This window comes from Anopheles ziemanni, chromosome 2, assembly GCF_943734765.1.
Source record: "Anopheles ziemanni chromosome 2, idAnoZiCoDA_A2_x.2, whole genome shotgun sequence".
Taxonomy (NCBI): Eukaryota; Metazoa; Arthropoda; class Insecta; order Diptera; family Culicidae; genus Anopheles; species Anopheles ziemanni.
In genome coordinates, this window is record NC_080705.1 from 10,247,052 (window position 1) to 10,269,803 (window position 22,752).

The window sequence follows — 22,752 nt, forward strand, 5'->3', positions numbered from 1 at the left end:
ATCTACTATCTCTGAAATAAGGTCATATGGATAACAGTTACAAGAAATTCCATGCAAATTGTTAATTTATCTTTTAATAATACATACGTACAAGATTATTATCACGAAAAACATGTCACAAAAGCATAGAAATTAATTCGATCAAACCGTCCAACAACATCCGACCATAATTCATGAAACGATCGCAGTCTCCGTTCGATTCTCACAACACGTCGTTCATGCTCCATCTCGCAGTAGTGAACGCTCCGAAGATCAAATCTCACTCCTCACTGTCTCACTGTGTCGTATCCAAAAGGGCAAATCCAGTTTGTGACGTCACCGATCGTTCACGCTGGTCACCTCTCAACCTGCTGCGCGTTTCACACAAAAGCCCTTCCTTTTGCCTCCCCCTTCCATCAACCACGCAAGCGCACGCGGAAAAGCTTTCGGTTGCGGGCGCCTCCATCGGCAGGTCCTCCCTGCCGTTCCGCGACCAGCGCACCCCGCAGCCTGTGACCGATCGTGACCGAACACGGATGTAGCCGTCGCGATGTTCGGTGTGCGGCGTCGGCGGTCGCGGCAATACATGTTTGCACCTTCACCGCGCAGTTCCGCAAATTCCCAGGAGACACACACGGAGACTTCCCGCGGAGACTCGCGTGCGCCATTGTGATCGTGTCGCACCGTGGATCAGCACGCGCACGTACACATCTGCAAATCCGCGGCACTTAAGACGCGATCTTCGGTTGTACCAAAGTACGCACGCACACTAACGGCTTCAACAAATGCTGTGCCGATCTTGCGGACGTGATCTTTTTTCCGCAAAAAACAACCCCAACAACCCTTAGTGCGGCGCTGGTTCGGTGTCGGTTACGTCGGCGATCTCCTGCGGCCGCCACCTGCCCGCCGCGGCGCCTTCGCTTGACGGGGATCGCGACTGTGTGGTGGTGCGGTGCCGTGTCGGTTGTTGTTATTGGAGGTGGCTCGCTCAGGCCGCCGAGTGTGAAGTAATATTTTGTACAAAACATTTCGTCCGCGAGGGAGCATTTTTCAGTTTGAACAGAACATTCGCTGGCGTCGGAAGCGTACGGGGTTGCTTCGAGGTTTTTGTTTTCATTTAATTATTTTTTTTTCTAAGTCCTTTTTCTTTCCGCATTTGCGTTTCGTGATCGACGACGTTTGTTTACGATGCTCGTTGTGATTCATTGTGATTTGTTTTTGAAGTTCATCGAGTTTTGCAATACAACAAATGTGATCATTTATGAATAATTGTACATTGTTCAGTTGTTTGAGGCGTATTGCGCTGTTCACACAAACTTTACGAGCCAAATTGCATCATTGTGAATTTATTATTTAATACGCAAGTAAAAGTGAAGCCTGAAATGTGCTTGTTGGATGCCTTCTCCAGGTCCATTGTGTGCGTTTTTGTATTTTAGTGTGGTTTTTTTCTTCTGTTGTTCACTTTTTAAACCGGAATCATTTATGCTGCTCGCGTTCCTCCCATTCTACTGACACACTTCTTTCCGCTTCGCTGACTGGGGCAGAAACATCTTCCTTTTGCTCATCCGTACTCTCCGTTGCATGCGGGTTGCATTTTCGGTTGAATTCGTTCGCAGCGAGAATCCCTTTCGCTTTCCTTACCCACTTTTCCGACCGTGCCGTCGATTTGCAATCGATGAAATAATTTCACCAAACGATGTAACGGTGCGAAAACCCCTAACCCGTGGGCCTGATATTACTCAACCCAAACCTGGGCACCTTCGAGTTCGGAGAGTTTCGCTTTCGGTTTCGGTGGCTTCCTTTCTCCAACGCCGCTGTAACGGGACCACGCTGGGAAGCGATTACGCGAGGGCTAGTCTATCTTCCGCCCATTCTGTGGTTTCGCGGCCACCGATATCGCAACGGAAGAAAGCATTGGGCCGCAGCAAACCCAAGCCTGGAGAAAAAGAAGAGGTGAAAAACATAAAAATAAACACAGCCGGACGGGTTGAAGTGAACGAAGCGAAAACGGAAAACGTGTTCAAGGAAAGTGAAAATATAAACCTGGCCCTCATGCAACACCCCCCAGAGCAACCCAACGGGGGGAACGGTTGCGTTTAAAAAAACCGGTGGTTAGCGAAAGGGGATGATGCTGTAGTTGCACAGTCGCGTGTGTTTTGTAATAGCTGGATAAGATAATCAGCCAAACTCAGCGTTGCTTCAAAAGCTGACTCTAACAAAAACGGAATAAAGAGAAAACACTAGCATTTTTTTACCTAAAGAAAATTTAGCTAAACATGGTGGGGAAGATGCATACAAACCAGTCAAACGCATGGATCATATAACTGATGGATTTACCTTTTTAATGCGTTCGAAAAGTTTAAGGCACGCACTTGGCAGATGAAGTTCCTTTGCTATCTTCCGTACAGTCGTTGGTGATTAATGTCTGTGCCTGGGATGAAAACTACTCATCACCTATATGGAACTGACCACGTGTTTTGACTGCATAATAGGTAAGGAACTCGTTTACTTTGCCTCGAAAAACGAAAAGAAATGTACAACCTTTCCGCATGCAACTTCAACTTTCCAGACCCGCATGGAAGTGTGCATTTGTGATAAGCAAAAGTTCGAAAGAAGATGACGCACTGTGTGTACGATTCATCAAGGGTTATCCGCGTGAACGAGACGGGATTGACGGGAGGGAAGAAAAAGTGTGAAATTGTATTTCTAAAGGTCCCATTTATTTTGCAGTTAAATAATACAGAGTGCAAGTGAGTGAATGAGAAAGAGAGGAGGCACTCCAAGTGTGGAATAAAAAGGGATAGTGCAAGCAGAGAAAGCGCACCTAAGCAACCCATGCGATTATGTAAAAGTGTTTTTTCGAGCACTCCATATCTCGGGAGGCTGCGGCTTAGTGGTGAGTGCACCCAGGTGAGCGAAGGTGAAGCCCCGAAAGATCTCGTGTATCCACCCGGAGTAGTGTGGCTTCACGGGGCGAGTGTTTAGTGTTCTGCAAGTGATTCGAAACGGTGCACCAGCGCGTCAGCCCGGACTGTGCCCCGGTCGACTACCCTCCGTGTAGTCTTTGGTTTCTTCTCCGCGTCCCGTAACCTGCTGGGAAAGCATCTGTGATATTTCAGTAGAGAAAATCACACACTAATTGGCGGCTCGGTTTCCCACCGTGCGGCAAAACGAACGCAACGGCACGACTCCTGCAGAAGAGTCCCGGTGTCAGTGAGTGTATCGATTTTGTGGCTGTTCGGTGCTCGATCAGTTCTTCTCGTCAAGTATTCAGTGGAAACAAACCGCAATCCGCGTAATCGCATCACATTTGTCGCCATTTGCACCAACCGAGCAATTATCGCACATCGCCACAGTGCGCTTCCGAGCGGTGTGTTGGATAATCCGCCCACCACAACCACAACAACATCAACGAACGCAGTCCGTCTGGATCTTCCCTTGACAAAGCCGGCTTTAAGGCAAAGCTTCTACGAAGGTGAGTAACGCAAACCATCTCAAACGTAGTGCACCATACCTTCCGTCGGCGGCGGAATACTAAAGGGTTTACCTTTGTTTGTGCACGGTCCGATCGGCGTGTTAGAGCGCCATTGTGTTGTTTATTGATTGTTTCATTTTTGTTTTTCTTATTACACCGCTTGGGCCAAACCACGTGCAGAGGCGCCATTGCTTTGCTCGGTGGCGCTCTCACGCTCTGTTCCCTGTGTAGGTTATAGTCCCGCTTTTATGGTAGCTAAAGTCTTATTTATCTTATTATAAATTAGCTTCACACAAGTTGTTCCAATCAACAAGGTGAACCGTAGCAGGTTAAAAATATATTTAAGTTTATTTTATAGAATGCCATTTCAATAAACATATCTATAAAAATCTATAATGTATTATTCCCCCAGCCATTACACTTATTGCACTGTTTTTAACCATAAGCTGAACCCAGGACAATAAAATAAATGTATGTGTTAGATCAAGGATATATCTGTAAATGGTAGACGTTTAATTTTATTACCTTTTCTTGTTTAGATATTTTTTGCCTCTTAGTACATGAATATTTAAAAAAAAATCGTTTCAACCTTCTAAACATAGAAATGAAAATAAATTTGAAAGTGGCACCGTTTAATGAAGTGTAACTTTCTCTCTTCATATATGAAAACGCTTTTTAGATTTTAATACCTGTCCACCAGTATCAATATTTACTTATTTATTTTAGTTTGACGGAACTTTCTATTAAGGTAGTGTCCCATAGCTAGCCGATAAATGAAATCATAAACCTCGACAAAGATATGTAACATTTTTATTGCCCAACTGATTAAATGGGTATTAAATTGAATTAAAACATAGGCAGGATAGATACTTACAACATATTGTCAAGGGAGTTGCTGTCAATTGCAGCTCATAGTGAGGAATTAATCTGACATGGACAGAAAAACTAGGTACTTATCAAATTTATATTCAAATTGTCCTTATATTGAAACATCCATTTCGCAATATGGAAGCGAAAACACGTTTTTGCAAACATTTTGTTAGGTCTTGCCTGAGCTGCTCTTCCTAAGTTGTCGGCCATTGGAGAGTCGAAGTAGACAAACCCCAACACGGTTACTACTCACACTTACTCAAATCCCTGTAAGCGCTTCGCGACTTTAGTACGAGATGCGAAAAAGAAACACTAACCTCACATTTACATCGGCTAAAGGTTAGCCGTCCGCAAGCTTCCCGTCCGAACCGGTAGCGTACGGCCATATAATAATGCGGTGCTGGCTAACGAGGCACCGAGAAGGCACTGGAACGGGCATTATAGCGCTACGCTGAAGGCGTCAAGACTGCCGTGCCGTTCGACACCTCGATAGTGTCCGAACGGAAACGGTCACCGCGGGCTACTTCCCGTGGCGATGTGCAGATATCGAAAACGCACTCAGAAGAGGTACGTACTCTGAGGTGTGGTAGAAGGAGCGGAAGAGTGTGGGCTGTGGCAGCGAGCAAGGAAAGAATTTATATATCCCCTGTAATTTAACATCTTCCATCATGGCTCGTGGACGGTTTGAAGGTTAGCTCGCAGAGATGGTCAATCGTACCATTTCGCGGATCGATGGACATCGACGCGTTGCTTCGAGTGGAGTTTGATCGATCATCTAAAGTAAATCTGTTAGTAAACAGAGAGTGAACGAATGAAAGCGTGTTCTATGTTAAAAACCCCGCAAAACAGAAGGCATGACAAATGTGTAATCTTCGTTCTAAATAGCATCCTTGGGCCACTTTTCAACCTGTGCCAGAAACGGCAATTGATCCAACGAGTACTGGATGTCGTCCCCAGTGTCGCGCTTTATAATCCGTTAAAGATTAACTTTGTCCAATGCACCTTTCCGGATCAAATTGTCCCCTACCGTGCAGAACGCCACCGACAGATGCCTGGTAGCGCGCAGGTCATGATTAATTTAGCCGACCCTGGCCAGCTTTAAAGAGGCTTTTGTTCGCTGTTCTCTCTTCCCGTGGTGCCGAGACTTTTGGCCAGGGGCTGACCTGAGGTGCAAGTGAGCGAGCGAAGACTCTGTCCACCGGAGTGTTTCATTAAAATTTCAAATGAGACGTCTAGTGGCGGCCTAATAAGCACCACGCCAACCGTGGCCAATAGTCGTTGGGGGCAGAGAGAAAAAAAAGGGAAGAAAAAAGACGCGGTAATGTTAATCAACAAACCCGGTGGTTCTGGGCATGCCACAAACCGGTCGCGCTGCCGTGTGATTGTTGGAGGGTATTTAATTGAAAATTTTACCCTCCACTCCCTCCGTCGGTGCGGAGCCACGGGGTCGCAATTAGGAAGGGCTTCACCAACCAGCATCCACCAGGCTGGGTCGAATGGTTTACACTCACAAACACGCGACCTGTGCGATTTGTTTGTGCCCACGGGCCACCCCTATGGCTCTGCTCTACCCTCCCCCTGGTGGCTTGCGGTCAAATTGTTCTTCCCCTCGAGCCACAAATCATTCCGCGTAGCTTCGCGAAGATTTTCTCTCATCGTTCATCGCTCGGAAGTTGTTTCGATTACCATTAACTCGCCGCAAACCGAACGGCCCGTGGTGGGAAATCTTCTACTCGAAACGTTCTCGAGTAGCCAACACACACAATGGAGACGCCTGGCCTGGCCTGGACTGACTGCGCGATTAGTGCCATTTTTCGCGAACAAAAGCTTGACCAAAGTCAGCGCATAAGCATTACGCGGTGGTTTTCACATCGTTTATTCCCCTCAAGATATAAAAAAAAAAGATCGCAAGCACTATGATCATACTTTGACATTTTCTTGTTCATTTGGGAAAATCAGTACGATGGTAATCAAGTTCAAATGTTTACAAATAAATAAATGTGTGTTTTCACTTGTTCTATTCATTGACTTTGTTGTAAAGCATTCTTTCGGATTGTGATATCAGTTGATCCTGTAATTATGTTACTTTGTTATCCAATTGAGTTTAAAATATTAACATATTTCTTGTTTAAAAACTCGAAACAAAACTATTTCATCAAACAAAAAATTGTAGACAGCACGAAACATTTCCAAAACAATTTCTGTTACAAGCCAAACTTTTCCTTTTCCATAGAAAATTATTTTATATGACCAAAGACTAACTATTGATCTTCACAGTTGTTAAACTTAATAATTTTTTTAGTTTGTTTAAAATAGTATAAAATTAGGAAATAATTGTAAATTAGTAATCAAAATCAGGTACTAATCAGAAAACATCACACAACTAAACCTAAACCGAGCAAATATTTTCTAACCCGGTCTCAACCGACTCGTCGCCAAATCGTGAAGCTATCGAAAGCAACTCATCTCCCGGATGCACGATAATCTAAGGTCAGTGGGCCAGATGCAGCTCCGCGAAGCTGACGAGCACTACAATAAATCGCAACGGCTAATATTGTGCGGCCCTGTGGAGCGCCGGCGCAATGTGCGCCACCATATCTCGGCAATATCTGCTTGACCAAGGCCCCCGAGCGCACGGGGTTGACCTTGGGCGCTCGTTGAAAAATAAAATACCGCGTACCGGCCTTCCTCGCCTCGCCAGCGCCAAAGTCTCATCCTGATGTTCTAAAGGATAAGCAAGCGAGCGCCATTTGCAGCCATCGACAGCGCGGGATGCGCTGGAAAACGAGCAGAAAAACGGCACAAAAGTTCGCAAAACGACAACGGAAAAGGGTAGAGGCTGACGGAACCGCAAGGGTGTATTCTGGCGGCGCAATCCGCCGGCTTCGTTCCGGCACACTTCTGGTGCCATGCTCATCAATAAAACATGAATTGACGTTGCCGGTGGATGCTGGTGGGATCCGTTAGGCGCCGCAATTGGGGTCCCCCGGGGAGGGAGGACCACCGGTTCGTTGTGGTCGCTCGGTCATGAATACATATTTATGCAGATTCATGTCTTTAAACGCCAATCGATGCGCCTTGCCTCGCGCTCGACCGGTCGATCCGAGATTGTAATTCCTTCAAATTGACATCAAACGAAGGAACCACCATCTGACGATGATACCCTTCTCGGTCGGATCAATCGTTGGCAGGGTGCGTGTTCCCCCAATTGTCATCCAATTAGGCATGATGACTCGAGCTTCAATTTGCTTCACCATAAACGCATCGTATGTTGATTTTTTTTACAGAAAAATTATGCCCTTTAGAATCTACAGGGCAGAATAAACATGGAGGTTATATGGATTATTTTGCAATAATTTTTGGATGGATAAATGTACATTTATTTGACGCACAAATAAGGGATTTATTTTTTATTTGAACGATGCCAACATAACTTAAAATTGTTCAATAAATGAAGTGAAATATTCCATCTAATGTTTTTAACTTAATTTTTTCATTGATTTTACAAAACTGCTACTTCCCATGTTCTGGTCGATTGAACAATAAGGTTTGCCTAACAGTTCATCAAATTAATTGCAAACCTTTCCATACATTTATCTTACCGATTTTGTCAAGCTCCCATCAAACAACTCAATTGTCGAGTTCATTATACTTTGGCACGCAAATTCGCAGCCATTGGCCACGGAATCTAACTGTAACTGCGCGAAGTTGGCAGTGCGTTCAACCTGCCGCCACCGAACGTCACCCGGCGAAGGTCAACATGCCAAATTTACCCCACGTTCAATCAATTTCGCACGCTGGATGGCGGTTCGTTCTCGTGCCGGTTATTTTAAATGTACGAATCAATTTGGCCCGCTTGATGTCGGAAGCCGGGCGGTGAAACAAAAAGGGTAAATAAAATCGAACACATTATGTGTGCCCCCCCTTAAGACAAGATCGACGAACTCGTCAAGGACCACCCCGGGCGGCTTCCTCGTTGCATGTAATTGTGATGGCAGTGCGTATTTTCAGCTTGTGTTTCTTCCTAAAACAACCCCAAACGACCCCGACGACTCCAAATTGATGGATAATTTATCGGGTTTTCGGAACGATTTGTAGCCGGAGGGCAAAAAAGAACTCCTTTTGCACTATCAACAACGTCAAACTCGTAAATTATGTTTTAATGTTAGCGATCGGGCCCAAAAAAACAAACAATCTTAATGTGCGTTTATCTTTATTGCGCGCGAGAGTATTTTATCGTTCACTTCACTGCAGGCTAATTTGCTTTTCTTTTCGTTTTCGTGATTACATTTCCCCGCGCGACGGTTTTCGATTACGCAAGCACTATCACGTTGCTTTCTTTTATTTTTCATTTATCTTTCATCGTCGTCGTCGGCGTAAGATTTGGATGTTTACTCACTTCATTAACAAGCGCATGGCACCTAGACGTGCGCCAGCTTTTACTTGCAATTTTCTCCCAAACCCCCCGCCGGATGTTATGCTGGCTCGTTTCGATCGTGTATCCCGCCGTTTTAAAGACACCGTCGTTGTACGCACGTCCCAAAATGGGCTACCGTGTGAAATTTATTTTCGTTCGAAACCGGATCCTTGCCTGTTTTGGCCGGACACCTTTGCAGAACGTGTGGAAACCAGTGCAATATGGCTAGGTTCCCTTACGCCACCGTCTAGTCCGATCGTGATCGTGATAATATCTGATACTTTTTTTTGTTTAATTTCATCCAATAAAATACGATCCCTCATTAGGGTCCCGAACTGTCACACCGGATTGCAACATTATTTATCACCTCTTGCATCGAAGGACCCGTTTGGATACGATGGATTCCGGTCCAAAGTGCCATCTACCGAAACGGCGCAGTCGTGCGATCGGGTCCTATCCCGTGCATGACGAACCGACACGCTGCTATGCTGATCAACCGTACACAGCCCCGTTTACGGTTCGTCTTTCGGGGGGGCCAGCAGTGAATCATTTTCGTCAAATGAGCCAGAGGTGCAACGAAAACAAACATCGGCATCGGCACAAGAAGCAGGGGAAAAAAGGAAAAAGAATCCATTCCCCGGTGGAGGAAAAAGAAGTAAAAAGCTCCCAGCGCACCAAACCACATAACATTAAATCGCTGTCACGATCGCGTACGGAAAAGTAAGGATGATTGGTCACGATCGACGGACGCGCTTGCGACACACCGATGCGTTGCGAAGATCGCCCCGGTGACGACGGTTTTGCCTACCATTTTGGACTGACCCCCTGGCAGTCCCAATGCCCCTTCTGCCCCTGAAAGTTCTTTCGAAGGTGCAGATTAGTATAACCGAACCGTTGAGAAACATTCCATTCCGATGGGCAGAGAAAGCGTACGCAAAGAGTAACCAAAGTTTGGCATCCAGCATTGGTTATGGTATTTTTTGTATGTCTAGAAATTCACCAAGCACGTCTGGCAAGTGTTTGGAGATTGATTTTCGTATTTCAAATATGTTATTTTTTTCTTCCCTGACAAATCTTCTGGAAATCGAAAATCAAACGAACGGCCCACGGTTGTGTAACTAAACTGCAGTCTAAACTATTCGGTCCACCGTGCAGTGCCCCGCCCTATCGTCCATCGATATGGCGCCATCGGATTTTCCTCGCTTCCTTTCGCTCGATCTTTCCCCCGGGTGACCAACCTGAGTTACATCACTTAAACACACACACACTTTTTTTTAGTGGACCAAATCCAGACCGGAGCGGCAGCCGGTGGCCCGGAGGGCAAGAAAAATGAATCGATAATTAATTACGGCTGTTTGTTTTTCCACCCGAAATCTTTTTTTCGGTGGAACGCGTGCAAAAAGCGTCCGTAAACAAATGGGAGGACTAATTTGTCTCGATTGTGGTACCGGGCCCGGCTTGGGTGCACGATGTTTTATATCATCACGGCGCTAATCGGTGTTGCAGCACCAACGGACCAGACCCATCGCCGGTGGACCTTCTACTCGAGCCCAAAAAAAAACCAAAATGGTGGAAAGGGGCAGCTTTTCACCCTTCGACGTGTTGTGCATTCGTTTGGCATCGGCTATGAATTAGAGCGGCCTTGCTCTAGGCCCAGTATCTTCGCTCAAGACGAGCCGCTTGTACTTCTTGAGGCACTGTTTTACTTTTTCCTTGATGTATTTTAACTTCAACTCCATTAGATGGCACGGTAGATGGCAGCGTGCATCACGAGAGCCTGCCAGTACAGCTCAATCGCTCGATCGAGCTGCAAATGAACATATCAATTGTCAATGTCTCGTGTCAAACAAGACGACAGCCAACAGCGGTACCGACATCACTGAATTCTTGGTGGTTTTTCTATTCTAAGGAGCAATGATGCAAACCTAAATGGAACACAATATTGCACGGTTAGCATTTTTATTATCAATTTTTCATCAGAATTTTTCACTTCAGAAAATCGACGAATGTTGGTTGCATGATAAATTTCAAATCAGGAAGAATATGGTAATCATGCTCGATGGGAGATTATTTTAATGTAAAGCAAAAGAAATTGCTTGCACCTCATCTCAATTCATCTATATTTTACAATGAGAAGTCACTACTTATCCAGAATTAATAATGAGAGATCGATTAGCAATCGTTAAACTGGAATTTTAATGCGATCAACTCGTTTTAGGTCGATTTTCAAGATAAAAAAGATTATTGTTCTGAAAGCTAATGAGTAAATTTAGATGGCTTGAATAGTAAACTTTCAATCAAGACGGTCTATCTAATTTTTATGTTTTTATTCACTAACTATAAATTGTTATTTTCATTTCATGTATCGTTCGTATATTTTTTACTTCTCACCCAAAGCAACCCAATTGATGCCTTCCCTGTAAGATTGCTAAACCGACGAGTTCACAGCTTCTTATGTCGTCAGCCACATTTAACCGCACGTTGTTTTCGAAATTTTCCTTTCTACCCGCGAGTTACGAACTCGCGTCTGTGCGGTTCCTTTTGCAAACGCATAGCCTCACTCGCATTCCTAGCACATCCGGTGCATAGCTCGCCCGTTTGCCTATTACAAATGCCAAACAAAAGCTATCGGAAACATCACCTCAAGCCATCAACCCAAACATCACACTCTGCATGTGAAACCACTAGTGTAACAGGGATTGGCCCACCGCTCGCCGAACTACTCCGCTGCCGATGGTTCGGTCACGGTTTGCAGAGTCGAGAACAGGCAACAAAAATACACAACGTAAAAAAAAGAACGTAGATCTAACGTAACAAACTGTAAATTAACTTCTCCTTTTCCGCTTGTTATTTTGCGCTCCGCTGTATCATTGCTCGCCTGCCAACGAAAACAGATGTTTGCTGCTACATTCAATTTACTCCCGTTCGGTGATCGACTTTGGCGTGGCCGGGAAGGTAAAGGGTATGTTCGCTTGCGGCTCCTTTCCTCATCCAGCTTCTTTCCCCACACGATTCTGTGGCGCGCGGTGTTGCCCCGGATCGGATCCATCCCGCAGCAATAACGTTCACCAACATTTGTCTTTGGCCAGTTGAATAGATATTTTTATGTGCGAGCGGAGGATATCATTGGGGAGATATATGGTATCGATGACCACGGAATGGCTTTTGGGAGGCAGAGAGGTTGAAGTCGTCATGGTCGGCGCCACTTGACGCAAGCAAACCGTGGTGCAGGAGCGAACCTCAACTCCCGGAGCGAAGAGTTACGAGCTGACATTTCACCTTACGATCGAGCTGCTTTGGAACCGTACCGGATCGGAAGGGCGAAGGCCAGTCGATGGGATATTTTAAAGGCTAGTTCTACACTCGAAGCATAAGCGCATACTAACTGCCGCTGAAGTAATTATTTGCCGCCGTTGATCTTAAGAGCAACTCCCTCCGAACGGGGGAGTTGCTGACCACCCCAAGTACTTTCCGCCCGAATTCCACCGATCGCTCTTGTGAACGTGGGGCGATTCATAAATCATTATCATTCCCAATGCGCGGTATGCTGTGTAGCGTTGCTGTTGACGTACCGGCGCAACGGCTACGTGAGCAACTGCGCCCGTCGTAACTTTGAAGGTTACCGTTCGTCCATTGCCTGCCGGACTTTTGAATGCCCTGAACGTTGGTTCTCGGTTTCCGCCGCCATGCTGGTGGTGGTGGTGGTGGTTCCTGCGTATGCGGAAGTGTGGACCGGCACGTTCTCTTGCACGTTGGCCGACACACAGACGGCAGTGTCGGTCGCCACTGGACCTGTAAGTTCTCGTACGTGTGCTGTATGTCGCCCGAGGCGTACAAATGAAGTTCTAGATATTCCGGCTACGCGCAAGCACCTAATCTTCAACCTGTACATTTGTGTACCGTAACGACTGGAGCGAACGATTCCGGAAATATGTTGGAATAAGTGGTTGGACAGTGCCCTTTACTCGTGACACTTCATGCATAAGGGGACAGAAGTTCTGAGCAATGAAATACTTTTAAATTTAAGGATGGTAGGACAAATTTAGGATGGTGGTTCCTTTTAGATATCCCAAATGTGATAACCAGAAGGTTGTGTAATTATCATTTAGTTGTCAACTGAGTAAAGTCGACAAAAGAACCATCGTCTATAGCGTTATGGCTGTAAAATTCCACAACTAGTATCAGGTACACAGAATGTAAAACAGATGGTGCTTCATTTCCATTCTCTTCTGGAATTCAAGAGATGGGAAACTACAATTATAAACCACCCACATGATGGAGGAGGTTATAAACTTTTTTCAAAGGAACAACAAGAACCAAGTAAACCAGTTGTGGTACTGGGTATATGTGCCATCCAATGCGCCAAGGAAGCCGTAGCTAGGTCAGTATGGTAGGTACACAAAGTCACTAGAATTGCTGAGCCATCGCACCGCATGAGTACACTGGAAGCAAAAATGTCAATTAAAGAAGTGGTGTTCTATCGCGTACCGCCGTCAACGGCGACATTAGGGCTTGCGCGCGGTGGCAATGAAGTCGTCCTACAGCACCCAACACATGATCATCCTACTCAGCTCGAAGGGCTCGAAGAGGCGAGGGCCGCTTGGGGGTCGTAATTTGAGTCGCATGTGTACGCGCGCCTGTTACAGCCCTTCTCGACGAGCTCGGCCCTATTTCCCTGCGAGCAAGAGGCGAGGGATAATTATGTACCCTCAAGCCCACCGGCCTGGCCACCGTTTTGCAGCGGCGCGGTATCATCGTGTCGAATCGATCGGTGATTTAATATTACGTGACTGTCCTTCGCTGATTGCTGCCGTTTTGCTGCTACCGGGTACCCGGGCCAACGTGGTCGTATATGTCCACACACATCGCGATGATATGGCCCGCGATGTTGTGCGCGTGGCCCGGCCGAAGGCTGCCGATGGAGTTCAAGGCCTGCGTGCCTGTGTGAAGTCACCGTTGCGGAGATCAGCGATTGGCAGGTGAAAACTGTGCCCGTTGTTTCAGTTCCGGGAACTTAATTCACCTGTTAACTACCGTTCTAGTTCTTCCCTGAAGCAAGATACGGAAATTGCTTTACGAATATTTGATGATTCATGAGCAGAACATGGTCACGAAGGAAAGGATTTTGCTGAATTCTGCGAGTCAGGCATGTTATGAACCAATATTCTCTGAAGACAATGATGGTTAACCACGAATTACTTCAAACCAAACGCGATTGAATAGAACATGTCATAAATGATTCATTATATAGATTTTTGTCGTAGGTACTTAAATTGTATAAACAGATGTTCTACTTAAAATTTTGTTTCATATTTCGTCAATCCTTTAATTCCCAAAGCTCGATTATTTATACTAATCACTTTGGAAGAATTAAAAGATCTTCTCACCTAGAAAAAGCGTTTTGTATCAGTAGCCTGACATCTAAAATTGATTTGCTGCTTTAAAATTGCTTATATTTCTGAAGATGCATTTCCAGTATTCCTCAAAGATACATCAGAAAAGCAACGCGTTCATAATTGGCACTGTTTAACCGCATGCAAATGTTGTTCTCCACTTGGCAAACTGGTTTCATTCCTCGCACACTCTGGAAGCGAGCAGTAAAAAAACCCATGAGTAATGCAATATTTCCTGCTATCACCTCAACTTGTCACCCGCCAGTATGCGGTTATCCTCGACGAATGTCATCGGCGCCGGCATCCGTAGCTGCTTGAGGTTAAGTGCCTCCGTTGTGGTGGTCACCAGTACGCTCCACCACCGGATGCCATTAGCGTCCTTTGCCGTAAAAGGAAGCCCGTCCACCAACATCCCGCTCTGTTGGAGTATGGAAAAAAGCAAACCGCAATACAGCCGGACGCGCCATCGAACTCCGCCAAGTTTTGCACAGAGATTCCTGTACACGACGGCTACGGCTTCGTGCTGATTCCGGCTTCGCGAGTCCACGAGACGCACGTGTAAATATTCATCGATCCGTTCGAGCGCCTGGGTGACGCACAAGAGCGCGCAAGGACACGCGAGCGTAGCGGACGGCGCGGATCGAATTCTGTATTGGTTCGATGCCACCGGAGCTGAACACAATCTTCGTCACCGTCTTGCGCAAGGGTCAATGGCAGCGTGGACGGGCGCCTTTTTTGCATGCGATCGACAAAAGATGTGAGGTGTTTGTTTGCACCCCCTTTTTTCTTTCCACGATTTCTTATCCTCGAGCAAATTATCTTAAGGAAACGTTGAACTTTGAAGTAACGCCTTTCGCCATTTACCAATTTTAAAATAAATCTTCTAATCCTCTTTCGAATCTGCCAGCGAAGCGTCAAATCAACGCAAAACCCAACCAATTATTTATCGTCCCAGCATGGCCACAGCGCAACAAACAAAGCCCCTCAATAATAAATAATCAAAAATATTCTTCACCAATCGCCACTATAAATAACCTTCATTCTAGCACGATACGCTGCTAATGGCCTTCGGAACTCATCCAACATTTTATGCTACCCATCATTCATGCACCAAATTGACGTATCAATGAAAATGGCAGCGTCATGTGTGAAGGAAGCTCCAGTCGGGTTGGTTCTTCGACTCGATGCTATCGACCGTATGGCACGTTGACTCAGCACAATCTGGCTTGGTTTTGGGGATGTTTAGAGCGTGTTTGGGGATTATTGCTATTATTTCTCACATTCGAGTGGATTTTCGACGTAGCGATATTTCTTTGTTCTAAGATGTCAGAGAAAGAGAAGAGAGATGGAATATCAAAAAAAGTTATCCCATTTCCTTCAAGAAACCCAGCTTTTCAAGGATTCATCCTCCAAACAGTCCAATCGTTAGTGGTTGGTATGCCTGATGAAGGAATTAATCTTCCTTTCCTTTCCGCCGAAGCAAACGATCTGCGCTTAAAGATCGCATCTTTAGTCCGAATCCTCGGACGGATGCAATCCGCTTACGGAGGATGTTTTCCCAATGACCAACAATCGAAACGCAGCTTCCATTTCGCTCTCTAATGGCGTGGCGTGTCATAATTGACTGACCCTTTAGCTGCCAACAGCTTTGGCGCAGATTTAAAATGGCCCCCAAACTCCCCTAACTGATCGGTTCGATTTCCATTGCCTCATGCGAAGCTTAACCTTTAGCCTGATGGGGAGGGGGAAGTTAGTGCTGCCATTTACCAACGTCGTTGTTTCTTTCCACCCTTCCTGCACCTCCTCAGCTGCCCAAACGTGTATAATCTCGCTCGTGTGCGGGAACATGATTTATATCGCTGTAATACACACGATGCACGTACTCATTACCCAAGGGAGGCCCTTTTCCCAGCACGATCGGTCCAACTGGTGATCTCCCGGCGCACGGATGGACACCTATTAGTAACCAGTTGCTATTGAAATCCGTAGCGCTAGTGGGGAAAACGTGTCAGAAATATTAAACGATTTCCATTTTGACGAATTAACTAATTAGGTTGGAATTGGTGGTCGACCTGTGTGGCTTTTGGAATTTGGAGAAAAAATGGATTGAATTCGATCACGAACCAACGCCGGTTGCACAGAACCATCAATCATATGGTGGAGTTTCATTCGAGAGGTCCTACCACCGATCAGAAATCAAACGGAATGCGACAACTTCAACCTGAGGGTCTTTTTAATGGATTATAATTTATTGTTGCTGTGGAGAGACAAAATCTAATAAATTTTATATGTTTCTTTGTTTGTATGAACAGAAGGACATAATTTGACAGTTCCATTTTCAATGATGATTTACAAGCTTGGCACGACTATGGCGATGTTTGAACATTGTTTTTTTACTTTAAATTTACTAACATAAAACGATACATAAAATATGCACTTACGTGTCTCAATGTTGCATAAATCGGTGCAATAATTTCTCTCACATCCACCTAGGTGCAATTGCTACCCAAACTGCAGGGAAATCATATCGTTTCGCGGGCTCATAAATTGTGCCACAACTGACAGCATTAACCACTCCGAAACTAAGCTACCTGTCTTACGTAGTCAAAGCACGAGGTAGATGGGATTTCTCCCTCCCTTTCGGTTCAAATTAATCTCGGATATTTACTCTAATTGCACCAAATCCAGCTACCGCGCCGTTTCGTTTCACAGCCAGCTCCAGAGTAATACGTCGTACGTCGTTGCCTTCCCTTCCCGATCGTATGCACCAACTCCGAAACCATAGGCTGCCATGTGGTTGCCTTTTCGGTTACGGAATACTTTCCCAACCTACACCTTTAAAATTGCAGACCGTTGCATATCCGTCGCCGTCGCCATTGCCGTTGCTTTTCTCATATGCTTGCGCCTCACATGGGCAACAGGTGGTGAGGCAACACGCGGGCAACGCGTTACAGCTCCAGAGATACGGACGGCACGAGCGGGATTCAATTGTGCTGGAGTAATTTTTTCCCCGGCAGCATCCCCCCCTCCCCCAAAGCCAAATCGGTGGGTGTATTTTCGAATGCAAATGCACGGTAAAGTTGGTCGTTAGAAGCGTGGCACGAGGCACGTGGAGCAATCACAATGCGGTGCCCTGAAGGGTCAAGAATTATGGATGCCATTGGCGAGTAGGAAGGGCCTGTCCGCAAACGTGGCCGAACAGCATTATGCCTAGGGAACGTGGGTCTACTTGGGGGAACAATCACCATCATCTACTTTTCGGTGTCACTCTAAGAACAAGTTTTACCAGTTGAGCATGCCGGAAGGAAAAAGTGCGGGAAATACCTCTGGGGTGGTTTAACGTTGCGCAAATCGTTCTTACGGTGGCTGACGGTTGTTGCTATACCCTAATCGTACGCGCTAATGTCCCTACCATAAATTGACGTTCCGTGCGTTGGCGTTTTGCGGCACCGTCGTCGATTTACAGCTGCTCCCAACTCTCGACAACGAAAAAACCAAAAATGAAAAATGGCTCACGCTGAAGTAAAGCGAATCTTGGAGCACACAATTGGTACGGCCGGAACGGATCATATGCGTGGGTTTTTTTTTTGAAAGTTTCTTCAAACAGGAACAAAGATCGCCAGACGGATACGGTGTTACTGACGTCGTGTCAAACACGTTTTATAGTTCGTAGATCAGATATGATGATTTGCTAGAGCCTTTCTTATGCCTTTCCTGTTATAAGAGCATAACATTGTAGCGAAATTTTAAATGACTTTACCTCGTCAAGCGTCCGCGACTGCCGAGCGGTCCGCAACAGTCAGTGGTTCGAATCCCAACCGCGAGCGAGGAAAAGGCTAGCAAGCCCTTAACGCAAGGTAAAAAGTTCAGTACGCCCTTGACGGGCAGGCATGACCAAGACGGTCGCTACGCAAAGAAGGAAATTTATTTGGTTTGGGCCACCCTTGTTTCTTTCTTTTTTGTTTTTTTTTCTCTTTGAATTAAAACATACATTTTACTATAAACGTAAACGGTTTAGTAACACTTGTATAAAAATTATTTGTATAAAATTTATTATGTTTAATTTGGTAGAATTGAAAGTAGATAGGGATCAAAGATGCTGAAGCTGATGACCATCTTCACTGATGAGGTAATCGCTTTATGAATTAATGATATCGCGAATCATCATTCGTGAATAAGACAAACCTCGCCAATCGTTTTTGAAATGGTACCACACCATCGCACTCGCATCATTTGTTGTGTCCAGATAACGCCCGTTCAAATGGGATTCGTGGCATCCACGGTACCACCAGGCTCCGTGATATTCCTTAGCACAATTTCCATTACCTTGGTCATTGTGGCGATCGAATGTGCTAAACATTTGATTCTTATGGAACCGCATCGAATCTCCTGCTGTCCCTGAGTACGTCCCTAACTTCTTCAACACATACAACTCATATTCGCTCCCTATCTCAAACTCTCTATACTTAGCGTATCCGTAGTTTCCATGGAAATCTTTTACCTCCACCAGCAGTTCATGCGGTCGGTTTTTAGTAATTTGATGTACGTATTCTAGCCCGAGCCAGAACTCACCATCAACGTTACCGAATCCATTACGGTACTCGGTCCAGTCCCGATAAAAATCGACTGAACCGTCGAACCTGTGCTGGATCATCGTCCAGCCGCCCTCGAACTTATTTTGTTCACAAAAGACTTCAAATGGTTTCGAGTTTTCCCTCAAACGGAACAGATACGTGCCAGATTCTCTGGTAACTTGACGACATGTACGGAAAGGAGATATTAAGTGGTCTTCCAATGTCTTACTGCGTTTCTCTGAATTTGTATTTAAATTATTCATCGACTTTGTTAACATATCAAGATTTTCCTTATTTTCTGCTAGTTTCTTGAGCCCAGTTTGCAACAATTCCTCCAATTTGGTCCGTGTGTTCTCTTCACTTGTCTTCACACTCTGCAAAAGAAGCAATCATTAATTTCACAAAATTATATTGGTATGATTTTTAAGATTGTAGCACCAACGCATATTGCACGCCTCCTTACCATTTTCAAAGAGTCTTCCATTGCGTGCATTTTTGACTCAATATGCTGCATAGCTGTCTTCATAGTTTGCTCCACCTCTTGCAGTTTATCTTGCAAATAATCAAGCTTTGTCATTAAAAGCTCCATCTCGAAACCTCCTATTGCCATTGTCAGTCGAGCTGATAAAATAACACTTAAACACAGCACCACTATGTAACTAATATTATTCATGACTTTCAATGAGCTTTGTTTCAAAGCACTTAAACACACAGTCAGAAGGAAAGATTAAACACAACTGAGGATCGTGCGGATTCTTTTGGCTCAGAAAGGCAAGAAATACAAAGAATTAATTATGATAATGTGTTCTGGACGATAACGCGTGCACAATTTTCACCAACACTGACCCAATTAATCGCGAGCATATTTTAGCAAAAACATGGGTGACCTATGGCTTCATAGTACACATCAGTTCATACCACAAACTGAGTCGAAAGCCTGAACTGATTATGTTATCTGGAACGGGGATTCCCGGCTTCGCTTTCTGACTCGTCAAACGCTCTTGTTAGCGTGGTTTTCTCGAAAACATTTTGGTTTTGCTGTTCTGTTCTTCTCAACTAATCATACGCAAGGCGTGTGATCTGGTGAATGACCGCCGAAGTTGGCACCAGTTGATAATGGAGAAAAGAAACGTTCGACATACACACATCTTCTTCTTCTTCTTAGCGTAACGACCGTGTTGGTCATGCCTGCCCGTTAAGGGCTTACGAGACTTGTTTCCCTGTTGTACGTACGTGGATAGTCAGTCCTCTCGTACAGGGGAGGGTCCGGTCTCGGATGGGATTCGAACCCACGCCGTCGAGGTGGTGAGCCCCGGCGCTCATGGGCCGATTTTCTAACCGGCGCTACCGCTCGGCTGTCGCGGACACCCCATACACATCACACACATCTAATAATGTAGCATTTGTAGCTCAAATACTAAATATATGACTTTGAAATGTGAATTTCTTCTTTTATTTCTCAAAGGCGTGGGTTCGATGCTTAAACAAGACCAAATCCAAGGGGAATCACTATTCATGTACCATGGGTTCGTGTTACAACGAGAGTGGGAGTATTAATTTAAAAGCACTATGAACGGGACTTGACATTTTGACAAAAATGTTTGTTTAACAGCTCTTGGCAATGGATTGATCAAAATCTTCACTTTTTTACCACTTAAGGGTTAAAAAATGTATGGAAAATTGATAAAAAAAAAAAATTAGCAACCGGAACATCGTGGCAATGGGTTTGAATACGATTGAATGGCTCAGTTCTAAGGTGGACGGCAGAATGAAACCAATATTTACTATCATGTACTTTTTCCAGTACTATTTATTAAAAAAAAACATCACGAAATAAGTTCGTTTCATTAACAAGATACCTACCTTATAAGTATTATCCCTCCAAAGTAAACTTTCTTTCCAATTTAAGCCACTAATTTTATTTTGTTGAATTCATTTCACCCTTGTTTTTTTCTCTATGAATCCAAACGAACATTTTACTATCAAACGATCTGTTTTTATTCAAAAGCAATTGGTGTGCATAGTAATTCTTATATCAAATTTTCTGTTATTACTTTAATTTGATAGAAGAGAAGGGAGAGATGAACAAAGATGCTGAAATTTCACATCTTCACATAAAATAGATTTCACTAAAGAAGTCTATGCTTTATATTTCCGTTAATTAATGATATCACGAATCATCATTCGCGAGTAAGACAAACCACGGAAGTCGTTTTTGAAATGGTACCACGACATCGCACTCCTTTCATTTGTTGTGTTCTGATAACGGCCGTTCAAATTTGAAATGTAGCAGCTTCTGTACCACCAGGCTCCGTGATATTCCTTAGCACAATTATAAGAAGCAAAGCCATTGTCGACATCGAATGTGCTAAACATTTGATTCTTATGGTTGCTCATCGAATCTCCTGCGGTCCCTGAGTATGTCCCTAACTTCTTCAACACATACAACTCCGATTCGTCCCCTATCTCAAACTCTCCATACTTAGCGTATCCGTATTTTCCGTAGAAATCTTTCATTTCCACCAGCAGTTCATGGGGTCGGTTTTTAGTTATTTGATGCACGTATTCTAGCCCGAGCCAGAATTCGCCATCCAAATTCCCGAATCCATTGAGGTACTCCGTCCAGTTCCGATAAAAATCGACCGAACCGTCGTACCTATGCTGGATCACAATCCAGCCGCCATCAAACTTATGTTGTTCGCAAAGTACTTTGAATGGTTTGCTATGTAACACAATTTGGATAATGTATTTCCCTGACACGTTGAGCGCTTGTCGGCATGAATTCACCGTATGCATCATGTGAAGCAACTGAGTATTGAATTTGCTTTGGATACTAATATTTTGTACCGAAAGAAGCAAACATCAATTTAAAAAAAATCGATCACCTGGATTTTATGGACTGAATCTCTAACACCTATTGCACGCTTCCTTACCTTTTCCAAAGAGTTGATCTTTTCGTTAATATTATTTTTGTGCTTGGTTAGCTCCTCCTGTAGGCGATGCTCCGTTTCCTACAAAGAATCGATATTTCTCTGCTTTATGAACGTGTTTTCACTTAACTTGTGCTGGAGATTCACCTTAAGCGAAGTTTTCATAGTTTGTTGTACATCTTGCAGACTGTCCTTTATGTAATCAATTTTATTCATAATAGTTTGTAATTCGAAACTATTAATCGTCATTGCGAACCGGGCTGATAAAATAACACTTAAACACAGCACCAACATATAGCTACGTTGATTCATGACTTTCAATTAGCTGTAATTCAAAGCACCTTAACACACTGTCAGACCTAAAGATGAAACACGACTGAGGATCGTACGAATTCGTTTGGCTCAGCAAGGCAAGAAATACAAAAAACTTTTTCTCATAATGTGTTTTAAGCGATAACGCGTGCACAATTATCACCAACACTGAGCCAATTAATCGTGAACATATTTTGGCAACATCTTGTTCTTTCTGGGTGACCCATAGTTTTATGGTACACAACAGCTCGTACCACAAGTTGAATCGAGAGCATGAACTTATTATGTTATCGCGAACGGCGCTTCCCGGCTTCGCTTTCTGACTCGTCCAACGCTAAAGTCTGGTTGGGAATCCTCGACTGCCAAGCGATAGCGCCGGTTACAAAATCGGCCCATGGGACCCAGGGATCACCACCTCGACGGCGTGGGTTTGAATCCTAACCGAGACCGGACCCTCCCCTGTACGAAAGAACTGACTATCCACTTACACAAAGGGAAAAGGTATCTTAATGGGAGCAGGCATGACCAACACGTTCGTTATGCCAAGAAGAAGATATCAAGTTGTTTTATTATATTGTTATTTTCACAGGTTTTGAAGAATTTCACACTTTTTGAATTATTTTTACCCTGTTACCTTAGAAACACTGCCTACATCCTCAGGCCAAGGAAAACTCAAGTCAAGAATTACTTCACGGTGAAATAATTCTAAGAGCACAAAGCCGGTACCTTTGTTGGCTATTTTTCCAATTTTATAATTTATCGATCTTAATAAATCAAAATATAGCAGCTATTAATAATGTTA

General features: G+C 44.5%; 2 protein-coding genes across 2 annotated transcripts in view; one reads left to right on the top strand and one right to left on the bottom strand.

The window, feature by feature from the left end:
* The first annotated feature begins 3,010 nt into the window (after positions 1-3,010).
* LOC131282443 (dual oxidase maturation factor 1) overlaps positions 3,011-22,752 on the top strand; it is a 32,410-nt gene continuing 12,668 nt past the window's right edge. Inside the window, exon 1 of the mRNA XM_058311914.1 lies at positions 3,011-3,454. The gene's annotated coding sequence lies outside the window, so the exon portion shown is untranslated. The remainder of the gene's footprint in view (positions 3,455-22,752) is intronic.
* Positions 20,866-21,504, bottom strand: LOC131281260 (ficolin-1-like). The gene has a single exon (XM_058310537.1). The coding sequence runs from the start codon at positions 21,502-21,504 to the stop codon at positions 20,866-20,868; it is 639 nt and encodes a 212-aa protein (XP_058166520.1).